The 22,933-nt window shown below is 34.3% G+C and overlaps 1 protein-coding gene across 2 annotated transcripts in view; it reads left to right on the plus strand.

Annotated features, from left to right (window-relative positions):
• IFT74 (intraflagellar transport 74) overlaps positions 1–21,875 on the plus strand; it is a 77,503-nt gene extending 55,628 nt beyond the window's left edge. For both annotated transcript variants that reach the window (XM_082656079.1, XM_082656080.1), the window contains exons 14-20: positions 5,050–5,103; positions 6,433–6,530; positions 7,030–7,156; positions 15,507–15,670; positions 16,577–16,702; positions 20,190–20,250; positions 21,617–21,875. In XM_082656079.1, the coding sequence (XP_082512205.1) occupies positions 5,050–5,103; positions 6,433–6,530; positions 7,030–7,156; positions 15,507–15,670; positions 16,577–16,702; positions 20,190–20,250; positions 21,617–21,735 (749 nt within the window). In that variant the 3' untranslated portion in view covers positions 21,736–21,875. The remainder of the gene's footprint in view (positions 1–5,049; positions 5,104–6,432; positions 6,531–7,029; positions 7,157–15,506; positions 15,671–16,576; positions 16,703–20,189; positions 20,251–21,616) is intronic.
• Positions 21,876–22,933: the final 1,058 nt, after the last annotated feature.

Here is a 22,933-nt window from a genome sequence, read left to right on the forward strand (position 1 = left end):
TACTGCTATAGTGATGTGTGAAAAGTAGGTGAGAGAGAGCCTGAATGTAAAAAGATGAAGTTTAATAGGACTCCAAAACTAATTAAAATTGAAGCAGGAATGGGGGAGGAGAAAGTGCTGTATCTTACTAAAATATGTGAAAATGTTAGAGGGGGTTTAGATAACTGCTCAATGTGAATTCATGTGATACAGCCTCCAGAACAGCTGGAATCGTAGATTACATTAACAAAAGATGAATATATGGACTATGAGAAGTGATAGTCTGCTTGGAATCCTGTTTCTTGGCATCATACTTTAAAAGGAATGAAGAAGAACTGGAGTAAGAGTAGAATGAACTCTTAGTCCAGAAGAACTGGGCTAAGAGTAGAATGAACAGAATGATAACAAGACTGAAACTATGACACATAAGGAACACTTGAAGGTACTGAATCCTCGAAGGTACTGGGATATTTAGCTTGCCTCAGAAGGACCCCAAGTGCTAGAAAGGAAAGAATCCTATCTTCCAGCAAAAGTACCTTGGTGTTTATTTTTGCCCCTCCTCTCTAATTTTATTTACTATCTGCTACTTTTTCACCTCTAAAATCAGTAGGTCTGCTGACTTGGGAGCCTTGCAGCCAGAGGAGTCACTAGCTTGTGCCTTGTACACTGATCATGAGAGAAGATTGGGGTGGCTACCTGTTCTGGAAAATGGTGATCAGACCCTTCTCCAGGGTCAGAACTGCTTCTCAGAGTATAAAAGCCAAGATTGCTCTGTTAAGCCTTGATTCAAGAGAACATTTTATGATAGAGAGGTAAAAGAGTCAGATGACCTTACTGACAAGTGAGGAGAAAGGTGGTTATGGTGGTACTCAGCCCTTTAGTGCTGGAAGAAGAGCCTAGTTCCCTTACTCCACTGGCTGGCTATAGCTGAGAGTATCAAAAAGCAATAGTGTCCTTTCTACAACATCCCAAGTCTTTTGTAACAGTCCGTACTCATTTCTTCTTCCCCCCTTGTAAGGGGAAAGAGGCCTGAATTTATAGTGGAAATTTTTGGGTACTTGTCTTACTAGAGCATAAATTTCTTGAAGGAAAATATCTTATTCATCTCTATAATTCCTCCGTTACCTGTTAAAATGCCTTGCTGATATGATACTTTCTATATAAAAGCCTTCTGAACTCTTTTCACCCATCTAGTTATCATAGTACTTCATATATAGCTTAGTTACAGTACTTATGTTGCATTGTAACTTTTTGCTTTTGTTCACCTAACAGATTGTACACCCTTCTAGGATAGAGTGGCAACTGTCTTGTTCATTTTGATATCCCCAGCACCTATTATAGTATCTGGCACATAATAGGTACTCACTAAACTTGGAAGAAATAAATTATGTAGAACTATGATCACATCAAATACTCAGAGTTTGAGGATAGCTCTAAAATAACCCTCATTTTATGAACGTGTCCTTTTCCCTCTCCTTTGGTCTCTTCATTGTTGATCTTTCTAAAATGATTAGACCCTTTTTATGGCCTGCTTTGCACCTCCAGTGTGATAACTGATTAGCTTCCCCTGTCTATGATCTTGTCCTCTCCTATAATATTAAATCTAAGGATAGATTTTGTAACAAGCCCTATATTTTACCCTACTTTAGGACTGCCCACATCTGTACATTGCCTCTTATGAGAAGCTCAGATATTAATCCACCAACTGAGAAATCACAAAATAGAGGAGTTCACTAGGGCCCTGATCTCTTCTCTTTTTAGCAACAGTGATATGGGAGGAGGTTTTATGAAGCTTGGGAATTTGCTAAGATATATGGGAGCTCTGTCCTAGCTAATCCAGCTGGCCAGCTGTATAGCTGGGAGACATTGACCAGATATGTCTTCCAGCTCAATCTGATGGCAACTTGGAGCATGGATTTGAGGGGAGAAGGAGGGAGGAATCTCCCAGGTTTCTGACTTGGTTGATAAGTGTATGGTGAAGGGCTTTCAAACATAATAGGCAATACAGAGGGGTACAGACTTTGAGGGGGAAGACTGATGCATTTAATTATGGATAGGCTGTGTATTAGGATGTCATGAAATGTGCCCACATGAATATATGTAGTAAACAATTGGGTAAAACAATCTGAAAATTAGGAAAAAGGTCAAATTTAAGAGTTTTTAAACCACAAGAATGCGTGGGATTTCCTTGGATATAATGTAGCATTAGAAGTCAATGAAGAGCAGAATCCAGAATTTAAATGAAGAAAGGGAAAGTTATGAAGAGAAGACAAAGAAGGAATGAGAGTAAGAAAAACCAGAAAAGCCCAACCCCCAAGCAACAAAAAACATAAGCGGAAAAATAATTGGAAGAAGAAAGGATGTATCAATAGTGTCAAATATTACAGAGTAAGATAACTTGAAACTGCCCCTTGGATTTGATAATTAAGGAGTCATATAATCTTACTGTGAACAATTTCATTGGAATGTCAGGAGGAGAAGCCTCATTGCAGTGTCGTAAGGTCTAATAGCAAGATGAGGAGCTGGAAACAGCATGTGTAGGAAATTCTCTTAAGTTTAGAAGAGGAAAGATAAGATGGTAGTTAAATGCCTATAAAGCCTAGGATGCAGGCCTTCTTCTTAATCCCTTAATGCCTGACCAATCTCCCAAGAGGACAACTTCTCAGACAGCCACACAAGGAACTAGGACTTTTTTAGAAACCTAGGCCATGGCAGATTCAGCAGATACTAGCTTTTCTGCTACTTCACATATGTTATATAATATTTACGAGCATATAAGCCTCCTGTGAGGATATTCCAGATCATGTATGCTGCAAACTCATATTCTTTCTTTGTTTCCCATCCAAAAAACTATTGCCATAAATTACTGAATGGTAACATCATTATAGGGCTAATCTTAATCTGTCTATAATGTATTTTTCAAAAAAAAACTTAATCATATACAAACTTTGTTATTAGTGAAACAAAAAGATCTCTCCCCTTCCCCTTACAACTAATCGTGCTGCATCATTATGCTCTGAGACCATTGTTAATCATCTGAACTGATCAGTAAAGTTGTTAATGCATCCAAAGTCTTAGAGTGAACCAAATGTTTCCCATTCGTTCTGAGTGTTCACTGGCTGGGAATTCATGACCTCTGGGTATTTACTATCCTTATACAGTAGCTTTCAGACTTTTTACTATGAGTACTGGTGGTGGGGGCCTTGACAAGGTTTTCTCTGTATAAGGATTGTCCTTGGTGAATTTGGGAAAAATGTTTTCAGACCAGAAAGCAGAAAAGCTGTCTGCTGACCTGGGTCTCTGACTTTGCCATCACCTTTGTGTAATCGTAACTCACTTCCCACCCAAGCAAGTATACAAGTGGAAGTCCGTAGCCTCCACGTAATTAGGGGCTCTATTCTGACTGTCTACCTCCACTCCCTAATGTTATTGCTGCTCTAGCCGGTACTTGGCAAAACTGTAGAGCTTATAGGAGGATAGATAGAACACAGACTGACCAATGGGTTTTAGCCTCTGGACTCTAACTATTGGCTCCCCCATTTTCTTAGAACTCTTCTTCCTAAAGTCCTTCTAAATGCCAGCTTCTTACCAGGAACACCCTTAGGAATCTCTTATTCTCTCCATCTTTGCTGGGCATTGTCTTAGTAAGCTTCCTTTGTTTCTCTAGAATGCTACGATCTAACTGACTTTAATGAAGAAACTGTACAGATTGGATCAAGCACAAATTTATTCTGCTTTCTTTACCTGGGGCTCTGGGAGCACAGGACTGCAGCCATCTCACTAGTTTAGGAAAATAGCCCTGGGCCTCCAAATCTCAATTTCTGTTACACTGAAAATCCTGTTTTTCTAAAATAATCATGATCCACCTCTACTAATGGTCCCTTTATGCAGCTAAAGTGTCCGATTTCATCCATCTGTACGGGCCATGGATTTTTGCCCTTTTAATCATGTCTTTTACATATATTAAATGCAACATGGCAGTTTCTTCCTCAATTTTCTTTTTATTTATTTATTTTTCAGTACCACAATGTCCTCGATTACCCAAGCCAGAAACCTGGGAGTCACACTTGACTTCTCCCTCTCTGACCCTCACCAAAATCCTCACCTCACTCTGGCTCTTAAATGTCTCAAATGAAAATCCTCTACCTTACATCCTAATTGCCCAGGCAGTCTTCCTCTTTCATTTGGATTACTTTGACAACCTCCTAACTGGTCTTATTGCCTCCACTCTTACTTCTCTTTTATTCTCCAGATCAGAAATGCAAGTTGATAATTTTATTCCTCTGCTTAAAATTCTTCAGTAATCTTTGCCCTTAGGAGAGAATCCAGACTTTTATAACATGTGTCTTATAAGGTCTCTCATAACCTGCCTCATCTTTGTGCCACTTTTTCACTTCACATTCTCTGCCTCAGAACTCTTTCGGTTTTCTGTGCTACCATATTCATCCTCACTTTCATATTTCTGTACTTATAATGCTTTGACTTTCAACTCCTTCTATATTTTGACCAAGTAACTCCTATTCATCCGTTCTTTATAATGCAGCTTAAATATTACTTCTTTAGAGGAAAATTTCCTGAATCCCTGAACTAGATTAATTGTCCTTGCTGTGTGCTGCTATAGCACCCTTTACTTTCATATGATAGCACTTAGTACATTTTAATTGTTAAATCTCTAGACCTTAAGCTCTGTGAGGGAAGTAACCCTGCCATCTTGTTCGCTGTTATGAGCTATTCAGAGATGAAATGAAATTTCATGGGAGCGTATGTTTCCCGTCACCAGTGTGTGCATGCGTAGGTTGAATAGCTCCAAGTTGGAAGTGAAATAGAGAACCATTGGAGAGTCTTTCAGTCCTTTCCAGTCAGGGGATTGTTCTTTCCAAATAGTCAAACATACACATATATATAGCTGTTTTGAAAGACCCTGTAAGTCAATGTAAATGAATTTCACCTAATTGAAAATACTGAATATTTAATGACTAATGGCATATCGAGAACCTAAGAGATATTTCTAATTTAGAGTACTATATCTTAAGTTCTTGAAACTAATGTTAAATTTTTTATCTCTTATAGGTGAAATGAATCAGAAGTACAAGGAGCTAAAAAAAAGGGAGGAAAATATGGACAGTAAGTGATAATCTTATAGATGTGAAAATATATTCTCAGTTGTTCATTTATACTGAATCAGAGATCTCATTTTGAGAAGATTTAATGACTAATAATAGAAGTGCAGAAGTGTGGACATTCAAAGCATTTGCCTTGAAGTATTACTAAATATCTAGCATAGTTTAGATGGGTAGAGAATTCTAGAAAGATTTTGTACATGTGTATGTATGTGTATGACTGTATGTTAGGGATAGATTCTAAAGCTAATACGTACATTTATAGTCTGTATAATCTATAGACCACTCATTGATTGTTGAATGTTCTCTTTCACATGCTTCACCTTTAATATCTTTCACCTTTTTTTTAAGCTTTTCATAGTACTTATCTCATTATTTATTAGCCCTCACCTCTGATTTTGTTTCTTGGTTCTATTACTGACTGAAGCTTTAGTAGCCTTCTATTGTAGCTTCTTATTCACTTTTTTAAAAAATCTGAAAAAAAAATCTGAATTTGACTTTGTAAATAGATCTTCACTTAAACTTATGTTGTACATTCATAAGTTTATCAAAATTGACTATATTAACAATTACTGGTTTCCTTTTTAAATTATTATTTTTTAAAAATCTGACATTTTTATAGGTCTGAGGCCGATTGTTACCTTCATAGAAACATGTCATAAAGCAGTAATTACCAACTCTGGCTTAACGATATCCCAAGATTTCTTTAAAATCTCAGCAAGTACCAAAAATTATCTCAGAATTAATTTGTTGTTTCATGCTAATAGTAAAATTATTTTAAGTTAATTTTTGGAAGATCCATAGAAATATTTTAAGAATGTAAGTAATAACAAATTATGTACTAATTCTATGTTAGAGAAGAAAAGGGAGGATTTCTTAGAATATTTATTTGTAACAATAAATTACTAAACTTACTTAGTTGAGACTAATTTGGCATTATAAAATACTCAATTTGCAGGTAGTTAGTAATATTTTCCAAAATAAAGTTAGTGGCTAATTATAGATGTTAATTGTAGGTGTATCAGTGAGATCCTAGTGTAAAAACATAGGATTTATTCTCATCTCCATTTTATCAACTGTTACTTCTGAGCCTGAATTTATAAATTTTTAGTTTATTTATATTAAGGTCATAACAAACTTTAAAAAGCTGAAAGTATGTAGAAATGTTCTTATTGAGTAGTTTAATTACCCTTGGGTTAATAAAAAATTAAACAGTGATAGTTTAAAATTTGCCTTGAATTTCTAAAAAGTACTTTTCACACCTACAAATCAGAGCTTATGTAGTGTTTAGCTATATCAGCAGTAGCATCTCATCATATTTTTCAATTGGCAGCCTTTATTGAGACTTTTGAGGAAACTAAGAACCAGGAACTGGAAAGGAAGGCACAGATAGAAGCCAACATTGTTGCACTCTTGGAGCACTGTAGTCGAGTAAGTACCATGTACCTGTCTTAGTGTCTTCATTATTTTTACTGTGATTACCTTTCTCAATACAACTCAAAAACTGCAGTGGTTCACTATTATGTAAGAGTACAGGATACCTAATGAGTATCTTGATTCCTCAAAAAACATTTATTGAGCAGCTACTATTGTGTGGTACCATAGGAGGAAAAATGCGTGGTCTCTTTTCAATATTCTAAGTGTTTTAAAAATCCAGTCAGTTCCTAAAATAGAATAGTTGAATTTTTTCTACAGTAAAATAAAGCAAATGTAAAAGAAACAATTCTGAATTTTAATTTAACCTCTCCTTATTGAGAAAACCACTTTGAATCTCACTGTATTCTTTTATAAAATATATATATAATGAATGATGTATTTCAAAAAAGAATACCCTTTCAAAACATCCAGTCCTTTAGCAGCATTTTCAAGAGTTTTATTGGAAAGTTAAATCAGTGGAATTTTTTCCACTTTTATGTCTCTGCAAATACAGAATATAAATCGTATGAAACAGATATCCTCTATCACCAATCAAGAGCTGAAGATGATGCAGGATGATCTCAATTTTAAATCTACTGAAATGCAGAAATCACAAAGTACGGCTAGGAATCTGACTTCAGGTGAGGAAACAACCTAGATTTTAATATCCTTTTTTTCTGTAACAAACTGGAACTTTTAAAATCTAATGTCATTCTCTTTGATTTTTTTTGAAAGACTGAGGATATAATTTATGACTGCCTATTGCTGCAGTCATTCATAGGCTCAGAATTTTTTGTGACTTTTCATATCAACTTAATAGTAATTCATTGGGATATTCTCACTCATTTAACATTTATTGAGTATTTGCTTTATACCTTTGCTGTAACTTGAGTATACAGGGATTAAAAAAAAAAAAATCCAGTCTGTTTCCTCAAGAAACTTGCAATCTGGTGGAATGCCAAACAAACAATTGAAGTGTAATTGAAACAGTGTTAAGATAGAAGGATAAGGAGCAATGGACGTGCACAGGGCTCATATCCACTGTGGTCTTGGGTAGTTAGGAGAGAGGTATCCTAGAGGTGGTAATGTTTTAATTATAGTTTCAGCCATTATGACTAACATGAGACTAGAGTAGCATTGTCCAAAAGAAATGTAATGCCAGCCACATACATATTTTGAATTGCCTAGTAGCCACATTAAAAAAGTAAAAAGAGACAGGTGAATTTTAATAATATATTATATTTAACCCAGTGTATTCAAAATATTATCATTTCAACATGTAGTCAATATAAAATGATCAATGAGATTTTACAGTTACAGCCCATCTCAACTTGGACTGGACACATTCCAGTGCTCAAAAGTCATATGTGGCTAGTGGCTGCCATTTGGATAGTGCAGGTAGAGATTAGAAACAAATATAATTGAGCTTAAAGAGCCTAGGATAAAGTCAAGTCAAAATTTGTATAGTATCTTTGGTTTTCTGAAGTGGTGGATTCTAACTATTATGGTGTATGGTGACTTTGAATTAGCTATGTTTTATTTATCTACTGGAAATTACTCTGGCAGTTGTGAGATCATGGAGAAGGAAGACGCTATTTGCTAACTTAAAAATGTTTAAAGATTCCCAAAATGGAATAGTTTCCATAATATCCCTTTATCTGGAATCCCCAAATCTAAAAAAGCTCTTTACAGCAAAACCTAACCTGACCTGAACTGACATGAGGCTTTTTAATTATCCTACCTAGTGTGACTGTTCATACTTTTTGCTGCAGAAGTATATTTATCTACTTGATGTCGGGTGCTGCCTCAGACCCTGTCATGGGAGTTATATAATAATCAGTATATACACTATATTACTTTTCTAAAATTCAAAGAATTCTGCATTCTAAAACACAACTGCCTAGGAGTTTTATATAAAGGACTGTGAATCCACAAATGCATATTGAACGCTGTTAATATGCAGTTGAATTTAAATTGATGATATAGGTGGAAAATTGTCATTCTGTACATTTATTTTATCTGCCCAGATTTGCTTAAAGTTTGTTTGCCATAGTTTTATTTGTATATCTGAATTATATTCCACGTAAGTGGAGTAGGTGCATTCTAAATTTGATTTATACCTACTGTTGGTTTAACTATGAGTATATTTTTAGTTGTGATAAAAAACACACGAAATTTACCATCCTAACTATCTGTAAGTGTACAGTATAGTAGTGTTAACTATCTACACATTGTTAATGCAACAGATCTCTAGAACATATTCATCTTGCAGAACTGAAACTTATACCATTGAACAGCAGCTCCCCATTTCCTCCTCTTGAGCTCCTGCTAACCACACTCTACTTTATATTTCTAAAAGTTTGACTATTTTAGATACCTCATATAAGTGGGATCAGGCAATATTTGCCTTTTTGTGACCAGTTTAGTTCACATCATAATGTCCTCAAGGTTCATCTGTGTTGTGACACGTGACAGGATTTATTTTTAAGGCTGAATAATATTCTGTAGTATGTACATACCACATTTTCATTATTCATTCATTTGTTGGTGGACATTTAGGTTATTTCCACCTCTAGGCTATTGTGAAATCCTGCTGCAGTGAACATAAGTGTGCAAATATCTCTTCAAGATCCCATTTTCAATTATTTTGGATGTATACAACTATGAGTGTTTTTACATCTTTATTTTCTTTTTTCTATAAGCTGAAGAATTTTATGTTTAATTATTTCATCTAAGAAACTTCTGTTTTGTGTTTTAGACCATAGTTTTAAATTTTTCATTTTCTAAGGTCAATACTAATTCAACAAGTTTTTGCCTCCTTTAAGCTACCTTTGTATAATGGCTGTCGAGAAACATACATTTTTTAAAAGGGTAAATATCAATACCGGGAAATGAATTCAATAATCAGGACTTTGTATTCCTTTCATACTTTTATACTTTGTGTTTACATTTCTTTTAAAAACCTAGTCTTCTCCAGAGATGTAGAATTAAAAAAGAATGAGAACTGGCTTCAATGGAGATAAAAATCTGGTTTGTTACTATGATAAGGATTTTACTGAAAGTTTCCCTTTTAAAGTTTGAATTATCTGACCCCTACAATTAATTTCATTTAGTCAGTTATTTTGAAGTGTTAATTTAAGCCAAGCGTATAAATTGTTTTTCCTCTCTTAATACCATCCCCCACAAGAAACTTTTTCTATCTGGAAATCACCATAAGAGGTTTATAATATTCTGGTTCATCTTTCAGAGATAATGAATTTTACATTCCCCTTTTGTGAACTGCCTCCCTTTGACCCTTGAAGTTAAAATTGGAACTCACCTGATTTTCTTAGTGTACTCTGTGCTTCTTAATGGAGCAATATCACTCCCAAGGGGGCAAAATTACTTCTTGGGGGGAGGGTAAAAAAATTTTATATACTAACTATAAAGGTGTGTGGCCCTCCAAAAGGTCACTGTACATAAACAGATATACATCCGTAATATAAAAAATTCATGGGAGGTGACTGTGAAAACAATAGTCTACAAAAGGCTCCTTAGGGAGACAGTAATGAAAAAAAAGAAGGTTAAGATACACTGATAAACTGCATGAGTAAAGAGACAAGGAACCTGTCAGCAATAGTTTTTATTTATATTTTTGGAAAGGAAGCTCCAGGGAATAAACAAATGCGCTGATGGCAGAATATTTCAGGAACATTTCCCCAGGTCAAAGTGGTTCCTTCTGAGTTTTGCTACTATGTACACACTACTTGGTAAACTTTGCAACTTCATAGCATATCAGAAGGAACTAGTCTGCATCCTCTTCCTGTCTCTTCTCTTGGAGAAGCTTTTAGCTTTTCATGGGGTCCTGCGGTTGAAGGAAGATAAACTTTACCCTGTACCAACCAACCGTTTTCTCCCTTTCTCTAGAAAAAGCAGTATATATAGTTTAAAAATGTATTTCCCTAATATATCTTTAAATTAAACTTGTAGTTAGATTTATATAACTTTTCACCGAACAGCCAAAATATACAAAGTAAGTACATTTCCTATTTAGAGCATTGAAACACCATAAGCTTCAGTGACTTTGATTCAGCACTTTGATTCTCAACTTAACTATTTCCAACCCTAGTAGAAATATTAATCCAATAAAACAAAACCCTCTCAACATTTCAGTCCATATATTGATATATCTTTTAAAATAACATATAGTCAATGTGGTTGAGTCTTAAGACTCTTTAAAGAGACAGAGGGAAATGTTCACATTTAATTATACCAACTTAGGACAAATTTGGTTGGTAACAACCTCCTTTCTTTTTTTTTTTTTTTTTTTTTGCGGTACGCGGGCCTCTCACTGTTGTGGCCTCTCCCGTTGCAGAGTACAGGCTCCGGACGCGCAGGCTCAGCGGCCATGGCTCACGGGCCCAGCCGCTCTGCGGCATGTGGGATCTTCCCGGATCGGGGCATGAACCTGTGTCCCCTGCATTGGCAGGCGGACTCTCAACCACTGCGCCACCAGGGAAGCCCCAACCTCCTTTCTTAAATCAATGTCTTTTGAAGCTTTGTTTTACTATTTGGTATTTTATACTCTATGTGATTTTTGTTATATTCATAAGTAGAGAGTTGCTCGATTCTTGAACATGACATTTTTATTATAATGTCACCTTCCAGGTATATTTTAATCTTTCTGATTTCATAGGTAGAAGAGGAAGGTTTAATAATTAGCAGCTTTGTATTGATTTTTCCATTAGAGAATCTTTATAGGTAATAAAACTTAAATTTATTAAGTCCAAGTAAATTTTGCTAAATCTTACATGAAGAAACCAACTTACTTACTCATTGCCTGCCCTGTATAAGAGAGACATCCTGGTAAGAAGGAGTGCCAAAAATCTATGTATAAACTCTAACCAAATCCTAATCTGACTACTGAAACAGGGTTAATGTAAAAATTCCTTACCTAAGCACGTCATCATCCGACTGCTGAAATGCAGCAATAAAGAAAAAACAATAAAAGGAGCCAGAGAAAAATAATATGTATACACAGGGTACAATATATCCCACTATGAGATTAAATTTTATCATAAAAATCATTGTGAATTTTGTATTTTACTCTGAAATATGTTACTTTAATATAAAAATCTACCCCTAAATCTAAGTAATTTAAGGAAGATGTTCATATTTGGCTTTTGACACTCTGAAATACCACTATTTTTTTGAGGGTATTCATATTCCTACTTTAAACTAGAGGAAAAGTGAAGGTAAAATGTTCTAAGATGACAATGCATCACTGTATGCCTCTACAAATAAGTAACTACAGGATGTATTGGGTTATTCCCATGCCTATTCCTGGGAACACAGAAGAGAAGAAACTGGCCAAGGCAGGTTTGAATCCAGATTTCTTCATCTAAATATACAGGATATATATTTCAATTCCATTTTAGTATCTGTTTTTGAGTTAGCTGAAATCAGATTTTATTTTGGTATCTATAAGGAAAGCAGAACAAAGGATGGGGCCTGGGGAAAGAAGCCTGAAGTAGCAAAATTGACCAAGTGTTACTGTTCCTCTTCCCACAACTCACTGTTGCTCATTGAGGCATCTTTGGATCATAAAGTAACATTTGCTATTGTAAAATATGAACCTTTCATAAACGTGATAACAATATCACTCAGCACCAAAGCTTGACTGGCTGTTGACCTTGGGCAGTAATTACCTTTCTATGCTTTAGTTTCCTCATATAATAAAATTTACCCTTGCCCAGGGCTATTAGGAAAAGTAAATCAGATAATATATAAAGCCAGGCACATTCCAGGTTCTCAGTAATGTTGGTTTCCTCTTAAACCTTTCTTGCTCTTTAAAAAAGAGACCTTTAAAGCCAGCATCACAAAGTTAAGAAGTCTCTGAAATAGAGAAGGTAGGTATTATATAATCCTACCAGAATGGAATATTTTTAAAAATACTGTTTTCTGATTATAAATGGAATTCATATTCATTATAGAGGATTTAGGAGATATAAGCAAGCATAAATAAAAACTAAAAATACAATCCCACTATCAAAAGTTTATTACTATTAAAATTTTGGTATCTTTTTAGTCTTTTTTCCGTATTTTATCACATCTTGGAAAAAAATAAAAAGCCTTTTCCGAGTATTCTCTGCCCAGCTATTATCCCTCTCTTTCAAAGGTTTCACAGTCAAATTTCTTAAAACCTTCCTCTCACTCTTGATTCCATTTCTTTCTGTGAAATCTGTTCTCAGAAGATACATCCAGGTTCTCCTGGTCAGTAAATTCAACACATATTTTGCCATCTTTTTCTTTTAATCTCTAAGTAATATTCTGTACTACAAACCACTTCTTTATTCTTGAAATATCTTTTCCCCATGACTTCTGATTTTTCTCTTATTTCTTTGGTCATTTCTTATTCTATATGGATCCTTCATGTTAATTTATTCTTTAAAAATTTGGTATTCTTATAGGTGCAGTCATGAATCCTTTTCTGTTGATGATTTGAACCACTCCCATTGCTTCAGGTGCCATCTCTATGCTGGTGGTTTCAGAATCTGTATCTTCAGAGCTCACATTTTTCCCTCTGGGTTTTAGACCCATATTTCTATATATGGACATCTTTACTTATCTCTGTTTGGATGTTTCCAAGGTATCTCAAACTCAACAAATCCTAAATCGACTTCAGTGTATCATAAATCCCTCCAACAGACAAAAATTTATATGTCCCTCTACCTACCCTCCCATACACTCATTTATTCAAGTTGGAAACGGGATTCCGCATTTTCTCTCGCTCAACTACTGTATCCGGTCGATTGCCTGTTTTGTTAATCCCAAATGCCTAATCTTTTTTGAGTCCCTCCAGATCTCTCCTGCACTGTTTCTTCATTTATTTTTATCTGACATAACTGTATATTTTATATATATAGTCTTTTTCCACTGGAATATAAGTTCTTTGTTCGTTGCTATATTCCCCATGCCTTTCTATTTGCCTGGCACATAGAAAGCATTTATTTAATAAATACTGGGTTTTTTAAAAGATTTTTTTTGATGTGGGCCATTTTTAAAGTCTTTATTGAATTTGTTACAATATTGCTTCTGTTTTATGTTTTGGTATTTTGGACGTGATGCATGTGGGATCTTAGCTCCATTACCAGGGATCTAACCTGCACCCCCTGCACTGGAAGGTGAAGTCTTAACCACTGGACTGCCAGGGAAGTCCCTAAATATTGTTTAATGAAAAAAAAATCCCCACCAGTCTAAGATTTCTTGCCTAGATCACTGAATCAACACTTAACTGGTCTTCCTGCACATAGTTATGCTATTTCGATTAATTGTCCACATGGCAACTAGAGAGAACTTTCTAAAATTTAATTATGTTACTCTCTTACTTGAAACTCATTGATGACTTGCCATAGCCCTTAGCATAAAGTCCCAACTCCCTGTCTTGACTTAAGCCCTTCATGAACTGAAATCCTTCAATTTTTCAGTTTTCTCTCCTACCACCATCCACTTTGAACTTTGGGTTCTAGTCATACTTCTCTTATTTGCGCAAAGGTACCATGCTTTCTTACCTCTAGACTTTTAGACTTTACCTCATGCTTTCTTACCTCTAGACATTTTTGCACATGTTGATTATTTTCTCTGGAACACTCACTTTTTCCTTTGTGTGGTTGATTCCTAATCCTTAATGCCTTAGTTAAAAGGCATGTCTTAGAGAATTCTTTTGACCAATGCCACATGTTCTGTGGTACCCTGTATTACTCTTTTCATAGTAGTTATCCAGTTTACTGTAAGTGCTTATTTAATTTCCTAATTTAACCTCTAGAATATAGCTCCTCGAGTAAAAACAATGATGTCTCTGTTGATTTCCATTATATCCTCAGCACCTGGCACATAGTAGATGCTCAATACTTTTGAAAGAAAGAATCGCGCACACGCATACACACACACACGGGCAATTTTCATTATTTATGGAGTCTGTATTTGTAAACTTGCTCTCTCACTGAAATTAATTTGTAACCCCAAATTCATATTTGCAGCACTTTCATGGTCATTTGTGAACACACGCAGAGGTGAAAAATTGGAATTCAAATTTGAAACATTTGAATGCTCGAGTTCCCAATGGAGGTTGATTAAGGCAGCACTATGCCTTCCTGCATTAGTTCTCATACTATAAACAAGTATCCTTTTCATGGTAGATTATTTAATGTCACTTTTTTTTTTAAACCACACTTTTGTGTGTTTTTGCTAGTGCTTTGCTATTCAAAATGGCTCCCAAGTATAGTGCTGAAGTGTTGGCTAGTGTTCCTAAGCGCAAGGCTGTGATGTGCCTTACAGAGAAAATATGTCAGTTATATAAGCTTCACTGAGGCATAAGTTGGCCTTGAGTTCAATGTTAACAAATCAATAATATATATTAAATAACATATTTAAAGAGAAACATACAGAAAACAAGGTTATGTATTAGTTTGATGATAAAAGTATCATCAAAGTTGATAAAAGTATCGTGACCAGAGACTCACAGAAACCTAATCCTGTATTTCCCATAGGAGTTCAGTATTTGCTAACTCAGTGTTTACAATGACTTTTCGGAATATAACTACCACAAATAATGAGAACTGACTATATAGGTACTTATAAAATTTTGCTCATAACGTTTCATAACTTGCTTTTTTCTCCACATAACTGTGTGTATATGTCATGCACATATTAAAAATGATGAATCTTTATCTCATATATTATTAAGTAAGAAAAAGAACTATGTGTGTTCTTACATGTTTGTATGAGAATGGAGACAAATGTGATTAATATACATCAGTTTATGTTGGTTACCTGGGGGGTAAGTAATTTTTTAAAAAATTATCTTTGTATTGTCTCACTAGTTGCAGTGAATGCATGTTTCTTGTGCAGATACTCTTGTAAAAAAATGCATGATTTTTAATGATTGCATTTCCTTTTGTGTAAGGAATAAAATTTCGACTAATTATGGCCTTGAATCTTCCTGCGTTTCAGATAGTCAGCGTCTACAGTTGGATCTACAAAAAATGGAGCTACTGGAAAGTAAAATGACTGAAGAACAACAGTCTCTAAAAAGCAAAATTAAGCAAATGATAACTGATCTGGAAACATATAATGATTTGCCAGCTTTAAAATCATCAGGTGAAGAAAAGAAAAAGGTAAATGGTAACAGTTCTATGAAATTGTAATTCAAGTTGGTTTTTTCTTGATTAAATTTAATAATATATGTATTTTTAAAAATTTATTATTTTCAATTGACTATTTGATATATAATCTAAGAAAAAATAAAGAAGTTTACATATATAGTAGGAATTTAGAATGATTTAAGTTTCAAAACAAAAGACAAACATTGAAAAGCAAGTAATAGTGTACTTCAAATATAAACTTTGTTAAATGCAAATTTGATTACGATATTTCTGTACTTAAGACTTCTCAGCGGCTTTTCATTGCCATTTACATTAATTTAAAGTAAATCTGGGGCTTCCCTGGTGGTGCAGTGGTTAAGAATCCACCTGCCAATACAGGGGACACAGGTTTGAGCCCTGATCAGTGAAGATCCCACATGCCGCAGAGCAGCTAAGCCCGTGCGCCACAACTACTGAGCCTGTGCTCTGGAGCCCGCAAGCCACCACTACTGAAGCCCGCGCGCCTAGAGCCCGTGCTCTGCAACAAGAGAAGCCACCGCAAAGAGAAGGCCGTGCATCGCAACAAAGAGTAGCCCCCGCTCTCTGCAACTAGAGAAAGCCCGTGTGCAGCAAGGAAGACCCAATGCAGCCAAAAATAAATAAATTAAATCAATAAATTTACAAAAAAATTTAAAAATAAAGTAAATCTGGTGGAGTACAAACACATGACAGCCCTAATAAGTTATTATTAATATAGTTAATATTAATTTAGCTTATTATAATTAAAAGGATATTTTTACAAACAGGTTTTAGAGTAATTATAGCCTTGGTAGAATTTTATCAGAATATTATTGAAATTGTTTAAGTCAAATGCTGTTTATATTGGTTTACTAGGTATCTGCTAAAGCCTGTTGCTTACTTCTGTTTGGATCTATCTAGAAATTGCATCAGGAGAGAACAGTATTATCAACCCGCAGAAATGCCTTTAAAAAACTAATTCAGAAACTAAACACAGAATATGAGACGCTAAAAACACAATTGCAAGAAAACGAGACACATTCTCAGGTAAAAAGAAAAAAATAAGACTGAAATTCATTTCTGTTTTTAGGCTATCTGGCCTGTTCTCTTGATCTATATTTTCACTCCCAAAGCAATCCATTCCTTTTTTTTTTTCACCTGCTTTATTTACCTTCCAGATTTTCTGGCTTTGAAGATAACTAGATTCTGTATAGTCTCCACTCAGAATGACTTTACTCCTGCTTTCCTGACTTCTGTAAACTTATATCGAAGGCCAACTCTATGCTAGGCACTGTTCTGGGCACAGCCATTATGATAATGGCTTTTAAAAATTTTAAAAGTAAAGTGTTTTTAATGCAGAAACTTTGCTAATACATAAATGCTGCAGATAACAAAAATGAGCCGTAATGACTAACATCCCACCACCCAGGAGATGATTCTGTGTATATGAAGACAGATATTTCTAGTCTATATTTCTATGTTATGTGTATACTTAGTTTATACATGTACATACATACACATTTATTTCTGTATATTTATAGAACTGGTACCATATTGTACCTATTATTTGGAAACTTGTTTTTCATTATTAACTATACATCATAAATACTTTCCCTTGTCAGTAGATTTTGTAAAAATATGGTTCTATATAATATTTGACTATATGGATATAGCATAATTTACTGAGTCAATTCCAAATTGTTGGACATTTAGGTTATTTCTTGTTTTCAAACTATTCAAATAATGCTATAAAGAGCAGTAATGTTCTTGAATTTCTTTATTTACATCTCTGATTATTACACAGGATGCATAGACAAGCCCCCTTTTCATATCACTCATCCTGTTGATAATTACCTGAACAAGGTGTAAGGTCTTCTGCATTGAGAGCTCTTTCTAAGGGCAGAAATGATGTCTCTTTCCCTCACTTTCTTCCCAGCACTGTGCTAGTGGTTGGCACATAATAGGTGTTCAATAAGTATTTGTTGGAGGATTAAATGAAGCATGCGTGTCATACAAAATCAGTAATTGTGGTCTGTTAAAGGTTGGTCATTCTCACATCTAATTATCTACATTAGCAATTTGCAACTATGATTTATTAATGCTAAATGCGTTAAATTTTTTCTTCCTTCGTGTAGTAATATGATGATGATGATAGACAACCATCATTAACATTTTGGTATAATATCCTTGTAAATTTTTTTCCTTTGCAGTTATACACCCTTAATTATATTGATTTTTACAAATAATGAAATCATTCTATGCATATGCTCTTTAAGCAATTGTTTTCTTAAGTGTTTTCAAGCGCTTTTTTTGATGATATTTTTATGGCATCAGCTATTTCATTGTGTGGATGTACCATTTAAAAAAAAGACAAACCTTATATTCTTCTTGAAAGGGGTGGACTCTCATCAGAGTTTGCCACAACTACTAAAAACTTAGAAGTCACTAATTTACATATTTCAAATTTATTTGTCAGTTACTCTGTCTCTACTTTGTAATATACAGGCCTGGATATAGACTTGTGAATAGCAAAATTATCCTAGTCTGTTTAGAGTGGGAATGGATACTGGAGAAGAAACATAAGAAAAAGTTTATGAGGCCATTGTCTTATGGTTCATAGGAAAAAATACTGATATTTCATATGGATTTTTGACCCTCCTCTTCCACTGAATGGATGATTTAAAGAGGAAAACATTTGACAAACACAATTTCTTAGAGCCAGTCAGTGGCTACCTCATTTATTCCCACATTAAGTACTAATCTTATTTGTAACCCCACGTACAGGAATTTGTAACATAAACCACAACTTACAATGCTTCTCTGTATTATTTGTTGCCTTTTGTGAATCCCAACTGTTTGAATCACATCCTGGTCTCCCTATCTTTTGCAGTTATTTACTCAAAAACTGGCTTTTGAGATCTGTAATTTATACAATAGACCTTTTTTTTTTTTTGAGTGGTTATTGATTTGAAATCATTTAAACACATTTATATTGGAACAAACTGTAAAACTCCTAGAAATCATAGGGGAAAAGCTCCTTGACATTAGTCTTGGCAACAAGTTTTTTATTATAACACGAAAAGCACAAACGACAGAGGCAGAAATAAATAAGTGGGTCCACATCAAACTAAAAAGTTTCTACACAGCAAATGAAACAACAAAATGAAAAAGCAGGATGGGAGTAAATATTTGCAAGTTATATGTCTCATAAGGGGTTAATATCCAAAACATATAAAGAACTCATAACAGACTTGTAAAATAAGTTGTAGGGAGAAAAAGACAGATGTGTGCTTCATAACATCCTTGGAGCTTTAAAGGCAAGTAACTGAAATAGATGTATAATATAGAAGGAATTTGACCATCTGACACAGTGTTGCTTTTATATCATTATTCATGTAGCACTTAAGGGGTCTGCTGCATTATAAGGCCACCCCTTTGTATGAAACAAAGAGGAAAAATTTGGTACTTGACTTTGCAAAAGGTTATTAGAGATTTATTGTCAAAAAGTGCTGACTGCTTCCTTAAGTCCATCTTAACTTCAAGGTTCTATCAGGGGAAGCTAGATCTGATTTAGTAGCATTAAGTCACAGCACATACAGTTCATATAATTAATTAGTTATGATTCATCCTAATATCTAGATTTATCTCTTTGGAGGAAACAATGGGATGGATGCTACATTAAGACTGAACTTATGCCCTGAAAATAATTTTAACATGAGATTAGAAAGAAATATTAATAATGCTGTTTCAATTATCAGATTTTTTAAAATGATTATTACTTCTTGGAAATGTCCAGGCAGAACATTATTTTAATGTTTCATTTTTCAGACTGTCCTTTGTTTAGGAAAAAAACTATGTGCATCTTAAAAAAGAAAGACCATAACCCAGAGTTACAAGGTTAATTAAATCAGAAAAACAATTTAATTCTATAACAGTAAAATTGTCTTTGGAGGAAGCAACCATCAATATAATATCCACATTAGCTTCCTGTTGATGCAGAAATTATTGTAACAATGCCAGCTTTTTACCAGCCCTCTTATAATCTTCACACTGCAGCTCGGCTCTTATCACAGCCTGTGGAATTAGACAGGAAATTTAGCCCTGGAAATAAGGAAGTTTCTCCTATATAGCTGAACCTTTGCAGTATTAGAATATATAGTACTTTTGTGGCATTAGACCTTCAGGTTTCAAGGAGAGATTCCTATCATGTCCCATTCTTCTGTTTTAAGTTCTTTTAGGAAAGGGAAAAATCATAAATTGTCTTTCAGTTGGTATGTTCATTGGTATAATAAATAATTTCCAATTAAAGTAAACAGAGTAAACCTGTTGTCAAATTCAGCATTGTATTTATTATTGTATTACTGTTATTTAATTTTTTTAAATTCCTTTTTTGTCTATCATGGCTTTATCTCAATAAAATGCAGGGAGTTGAAAAGATTTAAAATTGGGGGTGTTTTTTTTCTTATCATCTCAAAGGGGTGTATAATTGTTTTGAATATGGGCACTGGTTAACATTTTTCTTTTGTGTTTTTAGCTTACAAATTTGGAGAGGAAGTGGCAACACCATGAGCAAAATAATTTTGTGATGAAAGAATGTATCCTTTAAAAAACTGCGAATGAGCTTGACTGAGTGATTTTTTTAGGAATTTCTTTAAAGACTGAAATGAAATTCAGTTCAACATCAAATACCTAATATGTACAAAACACTGGCTAAACTATGTGGGAAATAAATGAATAAGACTTAGTTTCCATTCTATGATTTTGTGTGTGTGTGTGTGTGTGTGTGTGTGTGTGTGTGTGTGTATACACCAAACTAATAGAAAGCAGACTGTACAAAGCCATAGTGCAGCATAGTGATTAAGTGTACAGGTTTTAGAGTCAGGAGATCTAATTTTAAATTTTGACTCTACTACTTATAGGTTATGGACTTTGGACAGTTTACTTAATTGTTTAAACCTCAATTTTATCATCTCAAATACAGTTAATACTTCCTTCTCATAGAGTTGTTGGGAGAATTACATATAACCATATATATGTATATGTATGTATGCATGTATGTATGTATGTATAGTCATTTGTTGTTATTTATAATGCTGTACCTTGGATATCTGGGCAGCAAAGGGAGAGATAAACCAAGTAGTGTCATGAGAAATTTGACCTTCAAGCTCATCTGTGTTTCAGCCAATTCAGCTTCATCTACCAAGATAGTACTTATGTCCCATCTTATTTCTATCAAGATAGTTCTTATATTCAGTCTTCTTGCTTGTCTTTTTGTATGGACATAGAAGGAAGCAGCTGCTGCGGACAAGTATTGTGGAGTTGTAAGAAACATTTCCCCAAAGGTTGTTTCCTAGTCCCCTTTTGACCTATTTACAGACATCTCTGCTTAGAGAACTAGATCCTGACTCACTGATTGCATAGATTCTCCTCTAGGACACTACTGAACATCAGCTCAGGGCAGCATGGACCCCAGCTTACCTCCAGATGAGATGCTTTAAGGGCTTTATTCCCAGTGGTTGTGCAACTTATTTTAAAAGCAGAAGATTCCCATTCACAGTATGATAAAGTCCAGAATTCTGGTTTTGTGCAACATAAAGTAGGTGATTTTGAAACAGAATGAAGTCTAGAGACTTGCCTGAAATCCTGTGTAGTACTTTAAAGGACAGTTCTTCTGAACATTGAGTTGTTCTATGGCCAGATTAAGATTGAGATGAATGAAATGTTAAGTCTAAAAAAGATTTTATACCATAGGTGAACTTTTTTGAAACAAGTTTTGCCTGGCCTTTTAAGATTTCAATTGATGCTTAATCTGTTTTTTTTAATAACTATTCTAATTGTGCTTTTTTGTGCCATCTTCAGTTTTCAATAAGAAAAATACTAGTACAATTTGGGTCCTTTCTGGGTCACAAAATTAGATTAATATTTGTTTTGATACTGTTTCCCCTTAACTCATGTAATTAGTCATAGCAACCAAGAGTCAAGAGAGTGATTACCGGCCAATTATGAAGAATGTGACCAAGCAGATTGCAGAGTATAATAAAACCATCATGGATGCTCTACATAGCATGAGCAGAAACTGAGTCTGAACCAACTACAAGTCTCTATAGAAATATCCTTTTGCTGCTAAACTTCATACATGCCGGCTGAAAAATAATAGCTTACCCTTGAATAGTTTTACCTAAAATTTTTGAATGTTACAATTTTTGTGGCCTCTTTGAAGTGTGAAATTTTAAATAGTATAATAGTTAAATAAATAGTTTACTTATAAAAAAGTATCGTCTCCTTTTATACTTGTATTTGTTTTGCGTGGGTGATAAAATGTCTCAAAGAACCAGGAGAAAAACAAACTAAAAGTGGCCATTGTTACTTATTTAGTTGGTATAATACATCTATGGCAGCACATGAGATCATCTTTTCATATGTCAAGCCTAGGAGGGGTGTGTGGAGTATGATTCTGATTTAGCACTTATCAACCTTGCCAATTTTTGCTTCTAGAAAAAGTAAGAATAGAAGGGAGATATTTAGTTTTGAGCTTTACTTCTCAAATAGGGTATATTTGATGTGTTTTAAGACATATAAAGTCACATGTAAATATATAACTTTTTATATATCAGTTATTCCTAAAGATTTCGAATTAAGACTTTTAATCTTTACATTTTTAAAATACTTTCTCACATGTAAATATTTGCTAGGAAAAACATGAAATTTAAAAGAAATGTTGTACTTATGGCCGGCTCTTCTGGACTATGGCTACTGCTGTTCATTTCCACCCTGGAGTATACATTCACTCTTTAGTACTATAGGAGGACTTAAGTAGATTAATTTATAAGCATTGCTAGAACATTTGAAAGGAAAAGGTGGAAGGAGTAGAATTGTGTTATAGGAATCTGGGAGACATTATGGTAACTAAAGATGTATCCTCTCTTTTGGGCAGGAATGAGTCACCTTGCATATGCACCAGCATAAAATATTCCTTAAAACTATCCTTCCTTCGCTCTGATATCATGTTCATCAAGTTATTCTTCTTCTCAGTATTCATGAAACACAAGCATATTAGTTTCTTTTTTAAAAGGCTTTATTGAGATACAATTTTTATACGAAAAAATACCCATGCATGTTGCTTTCTTGAAGTAAATATTTATCATTAAATTATTCAACTTTAGTTCTGTGTGAGTTTAGGTAGAGGGGTGAACATTGTTGAGTTTGATTAATTCTGAATTACTAGTATGGCTGAAGATCTTGCACAGTGATAAGTTCATTTAGGTGGCATTCATAAAG

Source organism: Grampus griseus, assembly GCF_964374135.1.
Source record: "Grampus griseus genome assembly, chromosome: 6".
In the NCBI taxonomy this organism is placed as follows: domain Eukaryota; kingdom Metazoa; phylum Chordata; class Mammalia; order Artiodactyla; family Delphinidae; genus Grampus; species Grampus griseus.